Source organism: Nerophis ophidion, linkage group LG06, assembly GCF_033978795.1.
Source record: "Nerophis ophidion isolate RoL-2023_Sa linkage group LG06, RoL_Noph_v1.0, whole genome shotgun sequence".
Lineage (NCBI taxonomy): Eukaryota > Metazoa > Chordata > Actinopteri > Syngnathiformes > Syngnathidae > Nerophis > Nerophis ophidion.
Window position 1 is genome coordinate 44,889,528 of NC_084616.1, and position 12,987 is coordinate 44,902,514.

The window sequence follows — 12,987 nt, forward strand, 5'->3', positions numbered from 1 at the left end:
AAATGTTTAGAATTAAGTTCATGAATCCAGGTGGATCTCTATTACAATCCCCAAAGAGAGCTCTTTAAGTTGATGATTACTTCTGTGTAGAAATCTTTATTTGTAATTGAATCACTTGTTTATTTTTCAACAAGTTTTTAGTTATTATATATATCTTTTTTTTCCAAATATATTAAGAAAAACCACTACAAATGAGCAATATTTTGCACTTTTAAACAATTTAATAGATCAGAAATAGATGACATAGTGCTGTATTTTACTTCTTTATCTCTTTTTTTTCAACCAAAAATGCTTTGCTCTGATTAGGGGGTACTTGAATTATAAAAATGTTCACAGGGGGTACATCACTGAAAAAAGGTTGAGAACCACTGCTCTAGAGGACCGCAAAAAATATCTATTTCTTAGATGTGGTCAAAATGTGCTAGCTCGATGCTAGTTTACATTGGATATGCAATGTACATGCGTCGAGAAATTTTTATGTTTCTTCATCAAGGGAGTAAATGTCCCAAAATGTGTCCGTGATAGCGCCCCCTAGGCGGGCACGCACTCAGGACCGAGCCCCTGTCGCTCGAGCCCTGGAAACCCAAGCAGCTAGGCTGAATCAGGTCGAGAAATTTGTATGTTTGTTCATCCATGGAAAGGGAATAAGCGGTAGAAAATGGATGGATGGATGCAACTAAATAGCATCACCATGAATTGATTAACGTGGACCCCGACTTAAACAAGTTGAAAAACTTATTCGCGTGTTACCATTGAGTGGTCAATTGTACGGAATATGTACCAACCTAAACAAGTATAAAAACGTATTCGGTTGTTACCATTTAGAGGAATATGTACTGTACTGTGCAATCTACTAATAAAAGATTCAATCAATCAAACCGATTTTTCATGGCGATTCCAATACCTTTTAATTTGGTAATCAAAAATACAAATAAGAGACTCTTTACAATCAAATGTGTGGTGTGTGATATCATCCAACTTCAGCCATAAATTTGCGTTCTCGTGCTGGTGGGAGCCACCTTTTTAACATCCCTACAGAGTTTCAATATAAGATATTCAGTCTGTATGGATTGCATGGAACTAGCTTTTAAGTGCCAGCTAATGTTATTTGTATTATTTGTGGTGTCTTTTCTTTGCGCAACAGATTGACTTATTATTTGGTGATTGGTGGGGATGTGAGTTACGTGGGGTGTGGTATGTCAGCAGTACTACTATCAGCTGTTCACCTGATGTTTTCATTGAGAAAATGAGAAGTTGACTGGGGATGTTGTTTGACCACATTGATCGCACACAGTTTGATCGCATTGATAAAACGTATTTTGATCGCATTTAGTTTGGGAAAGCTTTTTCACCATTGTTTTAGATCAAATAAATGTTTAAAATGCAACACTGAAGTGATTGTTTTCGGACGAGCCAGCACATCCGGCAGGTTGCTTTTTTGTGGATAGTCACTTAACATAACAAACTAAGACATCTAAAAAACATGAGTCTAATTTGGGGTTAAAGGTATACCGCGATACTAATTAATCATATCCGGTACTATACTGCCTCTAAAAAGTACCGGTCCCCCACACCCCAGCGCCTCCTATCGTCGTCACGTCGTGACATTGCTGGTTTTACGAGCAGAGGATCACGGAGTATTTACAAACAGACAATGTGTGTGGACAGAAAAGAGGGAATCAATGCATTTTGGCTTAAAAACTAAAGCTAAAGGGGAAGCTATAGCACTAAAACACCTCTAAAAGAGGTGCGTTAAGACATGGCTAGCTAGCTAAAGTCCATCCGCAGTCTGCAGTGTTTTAGCTACTTCTAAATCACTAATCCTTGTCTCCATGGCGACAAATAAAGTACGTTTCTTACAAGCATCATTCCTGCAGGACAAGGAATAGCTAAACATGCTTCACTACACACCGTAGCGCACCCGTGTCACAATGTAAACAAACGGCATTGGTGGATCTGCACCTGACATACACTGTAATGATACCAAGTACAGGAGCGTATCTAGTCGATACCACTATGATTACACTGATATTTTTTAGCATCAATTTAGTTTTTTTTTATGTTTATTTTGTATATAAACTCAGGAAATATGTCCCTGTACACATGAGGACTTTGACTATGACCAGTGCATGATCCTGTAGCGACTTGGTATCGGATTGATACCTAAATTTTTGGTATCATCCAAAACTAATGTAAAGTATCAAACAACAGAAGAATAAGTGATTATTACATTTTAACAGAAGTGTAGATAAAACATGTTACAAGAGAAAATAAGCAGATATTAACAGTAAATGAACAAGCAGATTAATAATTATTTTTTCTACTGCTTGTTAACAAAATGATGGAATGGAAAATCACCCAATATGTTACTGCATATGTCAGCAGCTAAATTAGAAGCCTTTGTTTGCTTACTTATTACTAAAAGAAAAGTTGTCTTGTATGGTCACTATTTTATTTAAAGACAAAATTGCAATAAGAAACAAATGTTTAATGTACCGTAAGATTTGTTGTTAAAATAAAGCCAATAATGCAATTTTTTTGTTGTCCCCTTCATTTAGAAAATCATCTAAGCACCGAAAAGTCTCAAAATACATTTTGGTACTGGTACCGTTACCAAAATATTGGTATTGGGACAACGCTAATCTAATTAAAGATTTGGTTAGGATGAGGGAAAAGGGACAGGCGATAATTACAAAAAGACAAAGAAAAACTAAACAATATCCTACTTACCGACATAGTCTCTCCTGACAATATACTATGATGTGAAATTGCCAATAAGGAAGGAGGATTGACATCATATTTATTATGCTTTGTGAAAATATATGCGATTTTTCGATGAAAATGTATTCAGAAACATCTATTGGCCGTTCTTTTGTTATGACAGAAACACAGTGGCGGCAACAGGACCCTTTTTGTAATAAGTACGGGTACAATACTTGCACAAACACTTTGTATGGCTTATCAAAAGACAAGAGTGGCCTATTTGATTTAATGCCAAAAGACGACTTCCTGAAAACACATGAGGACAAACTGAAGTGAATGCATAATGGAAAAAGAGACTCAGAAGTGTAAGAAAAGATGATATAACAACTGGACAGTACAATTATCCATCCATCCATCCATCTTCTACCGCTTGTCCCTTTTGGGGTTGCTGGAGCCTATCTCAGCTGTATTTGGGTGGAAGGCAGCGTACACCCTGGACAAGTCGCCCCCTCATCTCAGTTATAATTATGTTAAATCGAAAAAATATATTTTATTATCAAACAAATTAACATTTATTACCAGAAATACAAAAAAATTGTACCCTTAAGTCCAGATATAAATTTCCAGGTAATGAGAATTGGTACCATATCAATTCAACCCAACCCGTGCCTCTCTTTAATTGCCATTGTTCAGTCACACCAAAGGAAACGACCAAGTGGCCAAAGTAGCCGACTGAACGCGTGTTGCAGAACTAGATCACGACAGCGTTAGAAAGGACGGCATAGTGATTATGCACAAGCATAAACCAGCCTTTAGTGGTCTGTGCCCTATTAATGCATTTTATATAAACATAAAAAGCACAGTTGACCAGTGTTTTTCAACCACTTTGCCCGCAGATACAGTCTGGTGTGCCGTGGGACATTATGTAATTTCACCTATTTGGGTTGAAAATATTTTATGCAAAGCAGTAATCATAATCTGTAGATAAAGTGCCGTTGTTGAGTGTCGGTGCTGTCTAGAGCTCAGTAGAGTAACCATGTAATACTCTTCCACATAAGTAGGTGGCAGCAGGTAGCTAATTGCTTTGTAAACGTTGTATCTAATGCTTAAACCAAAAATAAACACAAGGCGAGTGCCCCTAAAAAAGGCATTGAAGCATAGGGATGGCTATGATAAACGAAACTAAAACTGAACTAGCTACAAAGTAAACAAAAACAGAATGCTGGACGACAGCAAAGACTTACAATGTGTGGAGCAGACGGCGTCCACAAAGTACATCTGTACATGACATGACAACAATTTCCACACAAAGGGTAGCGTCCACACAACTGATATAGTCTTGATTGCTAAAACAAACCAGGTGCGGGGAATAGCGCTCAAAGGTAGACATGAAACTGCTACAGGAAAATACAGGAAAAGCCACCAAAATAGGAGCGCAAGACACTACAAACAGGAAAACCCAAAAAAACTCAAAATAAGTGACAGGTCGTGACACTTAATTTGAGACAAGAGCTATAGTGATGTGTGGTTGGTTATGGTTTGAATTCATCAATCAATCAAATTCAACAATGACTTTTTACTGTCAATATCAGCTACCAAGTTTAAGTTTCTTATTTTTTCTCTTGGTGGTGTGCCTCTGCATTTTTTCAATGAACAAAAATGTGCCTTGGCTCCAAAAAATGTTGAAAAACACCACAGTAGACAATGCCATGTAGAGTATTTCCCAGTTTTTCAGAAATAACTTTTTTATTGGTACTGCTGTGAGCTTAGACACTTTTAAAGCCATTTCCTCATTTCATATTGTCAGGTGGGTCTCAAAAGCAATTTGAGGGTCACACAAAGCGATCGTGTTGGCCCAAGGGCGGGATGAACGTGAGTGGTTTGTATATGTTTTAATATCACTATAGTTTTGTGTTTCAATCTCAGCCTGTCCCTGAAGAACTACAGAACGGCGAAAGCTTTGGTTACATCATCGCTTTCCGAGCCTTCGGAGAAGTCAGCTGGACCCACGTGGCCACTTCCGCCTCCGGCGCATCCCGCTATGTGTACCGCAACGAAAGCATCGCGCCCTTTTCTCCGTTCCACGTCAAGGTTGGCACTTACAACAGCAAAGGGCAGGGTCCCTTCAGCTCCGTGGTCACCATCTACTCTGCAGAGATAGGTAAGCCAATGAGGTGGCAAAGCTTTTCTGCACCTCGGGTCAGAAAAGTGGTTTTAGTGGCTGATCTCGGGCAAAAGCAGGCGCACGCAGGCAAATAAATCACCTACAAATCAAAGGTTACAAACTCCAGACATTTTCAAACACAGAGAAGAATGCTTGGAAATATCACCGGACTTTTAAAAATAATCTGACATTTAGAAATACAGTACGCTCTGTGAAGAGTCGTTCTAAATTGTGGCGATGATTTATCACCATCTCTTTTCATGTTCATATAGATGTATTCTGCTTTTTGTGTGATGATATAAAAAAGCAGTGATGCTCGGTCTCCCATTGTCTGTATTCAGAGCCAAGTGGGATACCAGTCGGCGTTTGGGCCAGAAGTGTCTCAGCCTATGAGATTGAGGTGAATTGGCAGCCTCTCTCCTTCACCCCTGAAAGGGTTCTCGGCTACGAGGTAAATTTTACTCTTTCAATCCCACACATCATTCAAATGCTTCCCATCAACTTGGTCATACAGTATATCCGAGCCGCAGCTCCCAAACTCTGCGTTGCCGTGGAAACATTCGTTCAGCAGGGCTGCTGCTGTAGTCTAAATTATATAGCGTTTTGAGCCCTCACAACAGGAACACATGGCAGACTGTTTTCACCATAACAAAAGAAGTCTGCCCGACTGCACGCCTTTTTTCAGTGACTGTCAATTATAGGGTAACATAGTCAATGCAGAGGCCACAGCGCCATGTTCAAAATGCCAAGAAGGGCCATCACACTGCGACACAAATAACACTTGAACGCCAGGAAGGCTCTTATAAGCTGAATATGAACACCTCATTTCCTCCAAACAACATGAAACATTGCCTTAAATCAAAATTGTAATGTTCCATAAAAATTAATAGTTATTATTTTGGATTTTAGCACTGCAAATATTTTTAAAAAGGAGGAGTTTCCAGTTATCCCTGGGTACTCCCTACAACATTCCATTACTTCAATTTGTATAGTAAATGATACAAAGTCAAATTATAACATTAATTCAAAAATGTGTAGGTAAGTACACACATTTCTTTCACCTTTTACCTCACCAGATGTTATGTTTTCGGAGGGAGTAAACGGCACAGACCACAAGAGGGCGTAATTGCTGCATGATTTATTATATAAATATAAACAAAGTATTTTTTTTTAATCAATCCAACAAACCACTACACAGCAATACCATAACAATGCAATCCAATTCCAAAACCAAACCTGGTCCAGCAACACTCAGAACTGCAATAAATAGATTAATTGAGAGGAGTCAAACACGACACAGAACAAACCAAAATAATGAAACTAAAATTAATATTATCAACAACAGTATCAATATTAATTATAATTTCAGCATAGCAATGATTAAAAATCATTCACTGACATTATCATTAGACATTTATAAAAATAATAAAAAAGAACAATAGTGTCACAGTGGCTTACACTTGCATCGCATCTCATAAGCTTGACAACACACTGTGTCCAATGTTTTCACAAAGAAAAAATAAGTCATATTTTGGTTCGTTTAATAGTTAAAACAAATTTACATTATTGCAATCAGTTGATAAAACATTGTCCTTTACAATTATAAAAGCTTTTTAAAACAAAAATCTACTACTCTGCTAGCATGTCAGCAGACTGGGGTAGATCCTGCTGAAATCCTATGTATTGAATGAATACAGAATCGTTTTGAATCGGAAAAATATCGTTTTTGAATCGAGAATCGAATCGAATCAAAAAAATCGATATATTATCGAATCGTGACCCAAGAATTGATATTGAATCAAATCGTGGGACACCCAAAGATTCACAGCCCTAATAAACATATATATAATTACCGAAACAATAATACTTAAACCAAGGAAATGGAATGTGACAGAGCCAAGAGTGTATGTGTGTGAGACTATGTGTAGGATTCTCTGCTGAGAGTTACTGGTAGTGTTAAGTGAGAGGCAAGTCCTAAAAGGGGCTGTGCAGTCTCGTATGTCAGAGAGGCAAGTAGGACGTTGGGGGCTAAGCGGGGAGTAGGACGTCCTTATCTAGGCAAGCGGTCGAAGTCCAAGGGGGCAGCCAGAGAACCAGAGAGGAACAAAAAATGACGAGACGCACAACTCACCAAGCCTTAACGGGGATTTGCTGCAGGAACGACAGGACACAGGACAACGCAAGAATGAAACACAGAGGGGAAAACACAGAGAGAATAGGATTGCATCAAGCAATAATACGGTTTACTGTACGCTAACAGAAGGTTACAATCTGGCCCCAGATAGCAGGTTGGGCAGGCTTTTGAAGGCAGGAGAGCTCATCAACGACAGGTGTGTAGATTGCTGTTTGCTTGCAGCTGCTTGCCGCAGCCAGAGTGACGCGTTCAAGAGGTGAGCAGTCGTGTGCTCTTGAAGGCACAACCAGCAGAGCACACAGAAGAGGGCGCATTGAAATGTGCCCTGGCCGTGACACCAGACCCTCCTTGCTCAACTTTCATCTCTATAATTAGGATTTTAACTGAAACAACATTAGTGAACTAATTGTGTAAAATATTTAGTGATTTTTTTTTATAGTTTTAGTTTAAATTGTTTGTGAATAATTAGTAAAACAGCAAAGCTTTCGTTAAAACACTTTTACCGCATTTCGCTTCTTCTGGTTGGGTGCGTCAGTGGTTAAGATGCATAAAGAACATTGGTTCGAGCCTCGAATAGGGCATGCCATATTTTTTATTCTACTCATTTAATGGTGATTTGTGATGAAAATGCGTACACCTTATTTTTTCCTAAATATTGAAATACAATATTCACAGGTATGCTCTAGAGCTGGACAATTAATCAAATTGTAATCTTGATTTCGATGTTGGTTTTCCATGATCATTAAAAATATAATATAAAAAAACTAAAACATATTTTGGCCGCGCAGCATACATTCAAATTCATGAACTTTCACCGGTAAAATGGGTGAGTGAGCATGTGAGTGAAAAAAGACCACTACTAGAAGTTTGAGATCTCACCATGATTGCTTCTTTTTTTGTATGCCTATTTAATAATCAATAAACTCAAGAAAAAAGTAAGGCCATATCATTTCTGCGGTAACGTAACCGCTAATGCAATCACTGAATTGGGCAATAAAACGCAATCCACTGTTAGACGCAGAAAATCAGAGAAATTGACATAAATGTGAAGGAAATGCTGTTATTATGAGGAGAAGGAACATTTGTTGGGGAAAATAATGTGTTCCGTGGTCAAAAATATCTCAAAATGTTTTAGTACGACTTTGGTAAGCTATGAAGTCGCACAGCTTTAAGGCTTGTCGGTGCCCTAAACATAGGAGTATTATCACGGTGTGTGTATAAGGTAAGACATATTATCTAGCGTTTTGTTTCTCATTATTATGCAAAAGCAACTTTTCTTACCTTGTGGTACCTGCTGATCTGTATTTGGGATCTGCATGAATCCTGAAAAATTGCGCGCTTCCGCCATTGTAGTCTGACAGCATAGTCAATAAGCTTCTTCTTTTTCTCTATCTTCTTGTTATGTAAAATTCATCCTCCGCTGTTGCCATTTCTAATATAAAGTAGTGTATAGTTCTTACTTATATCTGTCAATAAACTCGCCATGAAAGCACTAAAACATACCGGCGTAGTGAGTTTCCAATATTCACCCAAAGAACTTTGGTTATTAGAGTTCCGGTCGGACGTTTTTTCACAGGACACATTTCCGATGTGGTTGTTTCCGGATGAGGAGATGCTGCTCCGTTATTGATTGAAGTAAAGTCTGAATGTCATTATTGCAGTTAGCTGCATCATTTGACACTTCCTCCACTCCCGTCCTTGCACACTACACCGCTACAAAAAAGATGACGGGGAGAAGACGCAATCGAAGTGGAGCCACGTAAATAAGACCGCCCACAAAACGGCGCAGCCGAAAGCGACCGTCAGAAATCGGCTTGAAGATTATCTGTAAAAAATTATCTATGCAACATTTTGACCAAAGAACCACCATTACATGTTACGTAGACCAAAAGGAAGTGTTTTGAATTCAGAAAAAAATCCTAATAATATGACTTCTTAAATGCGCTCTATAATCCGGTGCGCCTAATAAATGAAAAAAGATAAAAAATAGACCATTCATCTGCAGTGCGCCTTATAATCCGGTGCACCATATGGTCCCCAAAATACGGTATACACATCTTCATTTAGGATTCCTCATCAAGTAAAATTTACTAGCTGCATGGACAGACAATTTTACTAGTTTTTCGTATTTTTTATTTCTAAAATGTAGTCTTTTTATCTTATATTTTGTAATCTTTTTTGGCAGAGTGTACGCCTCTCCACAGGTATGAATTTGAGTGTGAATGGTTGTTAGTCGATATATGCGCTGCGATTGGCTGTTGTCCCATCTAGGATGTAACCCACCTCACACCTGAAGCGGGGATAAGCTCTGAAGAAAATGTAAAGAGGAATGTTTTTTTATAGGGTTTGAATTTCTGAAAAAAACATATGGTCTGTTAAAAATCTCCGTATTGAGAATATTCAAAAATTCCATGTATTTATTAGTTATGAGGCATGTACAAAATTCTGAATGTTTTTGATATGGTGTCCGAAATTCCAATTGTATTGTGGTTCTAAGTAGTCAATGTCAATCAATCAATGTTTATTTATACAGCCCTAAATCACAAGTGTCTCAAAAGGCTGCACAAGCCACAGCGACATCCTCGGTTCAGAGCCCACATAAGGGAAAGGAAAAACTCACAACCCAGTGAGATGTCAATGTGAATGACTATGAGAAACCTTGGAGAGGACCCCCCCCCCCCTCCCCCCCTCTAAGGGACACCGGATGCAATGGACTTCGTGTGGGTCTAACATAATATTGTGAAAGTCCAGTCCATAGTGGATCTAACATAATAGCGGGAGTCCATCCAGTCCATGGTAGGGCAAGCAGGAGACCATCCCGAGCGGAGACAGGTCAGCAGCGCAAAGATGTCCCCAACTAATGCACATGCAAACGGTCCACCCCCGGGTCTTAACTCTGGACAGCCAGCTCTACTTCCATGGCCACTGGACCTTTGTGCCCCCCACCCCCCTACACAAGGGAGAGGGGGGAAGAGGAGAAAAGAAAAGAAACGGCAGATCCACTGGTCTAAAAAGGGGGTCGATTTAAAGCAGGGATCTCAGACACGCGGCCGGCAGGCCAATTGCGGCCCGCAAGACGTTATTTTGCGGCCCCCACCTTAATATGAAAGTGTAATGGTGGTGCGGCCCGCAAGTTTTATATGAATGGCGCTTGACAGCGTTGTGTTATTTGGGACCAAAATGGCTCTTTCAACGTTCTGCGTTGCGTACCCCTGCGTTAGTGGAAAAGCGGCAAGTGAGTGAAAGCGACAGAGATATTGCCATGGAGACAAGGGTTTTCTTTCGTGCCCGGCTGCAGTCACACTGCAACACCTGTCCGCCAGTAATAACAGTCCCCGATAACCTGGACCAATTGAAATTGTTGGGTTTTTTTTTTGTTTAATTTGCATCGCCTCACACGATGAACACTACATATATTTCTATATGACGTTGTCACTTATTTTGCGCTCGCTATCCTGGTACTTTACTATTATCCGCCAACCACCGTGTTGCTGTAGGGAGGAAAAGCGTAACAACACATTGCGGAAATAAGATTATTCTCCGTGCGTCGGCTAAAAACAAATATATTTTACAACCCCAAACACATCTTTTTCAAAGCCTGCAGTGAAGAGAAGGGTTTGTGACGAGCAAAGACAATTCCAGGAAAAGTGGGAGATGCAATATTCCTTTGTTGAGCACAGGGGCACCCGGACGTGTCTTATTTGCACAGAGAAAGTTGCATACAATGTGAAAACGTCATTATACAACTAGACATGCTGAGGAGTATGCAAAAAGTTTTTTAGGAAATCTTTTCTTGCGGCCCAGCCTCACCCAGACTCTGCATCCAGTGGCCCCCAGGTAAAGTGAGTTTGTGACCCCTAATTTAAAGGCTAGCGTATACAAATGGGTTTTATGATGGGACTTAAATGCTTCTACTGAGGTAGCATCTCTAACTGTTACTGGGAGGGCATTCGAGAGTACTGGTGCCCGAATAGAAAATGCTCTATAGCCCGCAGACTTTTTTGGGGCTCTGGGGATCACAAATAAGCCGGAGTTCTTTGAACACAGATTTCTTGCTGGGACATATGGTACAATACAATCGGCAAGATAGAATGGAGCTAGACCGTGTAGTATTTTATACGTAAGTAGTAAAACCTTAAAGTCACATCTTAAATGCACAGGAAGCGACACTTGTGAAGTGTGTGAAGTGAATTACATTTATATAGCACTTTTCTCCAGGGACTCAAAGCGCTTTTACATAGTGAATGAATGAATGGTTTATTTTGAGCCATTCAACAAAACAAAAGAATGACATAAAATACAAAAGAAATATATATATATACATTATTTCCGAGGATGTTGTAGTCGTAATGATTTGTGCAGTCCTTTGAGACATTTGTGATTTGGGGCTATATAAATAAACATTGATTGATTGATTGATTAAATTTACAGCTACATTGAAAACATTGCATGTGACTAATCTTTTGTAGATGTCAAGATTGGCTCAAAAGGGAGTGGGAAGAAGTACACCTATACATATACAATATATAATACAATAATATATATAATATAATTCAATTCGGTGGTTGCTGCGTATATGCTATAGATTATCTATATATAATACATGTAAATTCACACACACTTACATATATACATATGCACACACATATATATACACATACACACATATTTACAAACACATATATACAAATTATATATTAATATACATATATATATATATACACATACATACATATATATATACATATATATATATACACATACATATACATACATATACACACACAATCACATACATACACACATGCATATACACAAAATACACACATATCCATCATATATACACACACACACGTATATAGATATTATATATATAATAGTATATATAATATACACTTTTGTCTATACATTATCAACAGTTTTTGGTGCCTATGGGAACAAGCTTTCATTTTGACTGTGATATTAGTGGTTAATAGTGGATCTATGGCTGTGGAGCTGCTGTGAAACCCAATATCTAAGTTACACACTCCTTCTGTATTAATTTATCCATCCATCTATCCATCCATCCATTTTCTACTGCTTATTCCCTTTGGGGTTGCGTGGGGCGCTGGTGCCTATCTCAGCTACAATCGGGCGGAAGGCGGACTACACCCTGGACAAGTTGCCACCTCATCACAGTGTATTAAAATAACAACCTGAAAATGTTCATTAGTCGCTCTTTCTTTTGATGGCAGCTTAGCCAAAATAAGACTTCCTAGAGATGAAGAAGAAGGAGGAGGGGGTGGGGGGGAAGAAGCAAGGGTTTGTTATGCCCGATCAAACATCTCAGTGGATAGCTAGAATGCTATGATGTCTCTTCAGAGATTACAGCAGGAGGGGATCATTTAACACCGCCACATGCTGACACATCAAAAACAAACAACCATAATGGTTTTGTGCTATGTGTAATACATGATGCTCCCGTCTATTATTTTGCTTCTCATCCAAATGAGTCAACCTTTCTCACGTAGGTGGTTTACTGGGAGGACGACACCAAGCCAGAGACCATGGGGAAGGTTCGAGTACCGTGGAACCAAACCTCAGTCACGGTTAGCGGCTTGACGGGGCACACGCAATATTTCCTGACTGTCAGCGCCTTCAACACAGCAGGCACCGGCCCCTTCCTTCCTGCAATCAATGTCACCACAAAAAAGCCGCGTAAGTTTTTGCGACGCCCCGCTGCTCAGGAGCTTGATTTTTGTGTGCACAGTGGTGATTATCTCGAGGTACAAACTATAGAGGATGATGTTTGTTCTGGTTGGTCTTTCCTTGCTGGTCTTTGATGTGCTCTGCTCTGTCAGGGTCAACAAAGGCAGTAACACACTCCAATTATAATCATATTGCGGGTGACTTAGGCCATGTTCACACTGCAATTCTATTACATTCATTTTCTACCGCTTGTCCCTTTCATGGTCGCGGGTGGGCTGGAGCCGATCCCAGCTGCACT

General features: G+C 39.4%; 1 protein-coding gene across 1 annotated transcript in view; it reads left to right on the forward strand.

Moving 5' to 3' along the window:
* Positions 1–12,987, forward strand: part of cntn3a.2 (contactin 3a, tandem duplicate 2) — a 236,234-nt gene that overhangs the window by 209,606 nt on the left and 13,641 nt on the right. Inside the window, exons 18-20 of the mRNA XM_061903869.1 lie at positions 4,630–4,864; positions 5,209–5,318; positions 12,512–12,698. Of these exons, the coding sequence (XP_061759853.1) occupies positions 4,630–4,864; positions 5,209–5,318; positions 12,512–12,698 (532 nt within the window). The remainder of the gene's footprint in view (positions 1–4,629; positions 4,865–5,208; positions 5,319–12,511; positions 12,699–12,987) is intronic.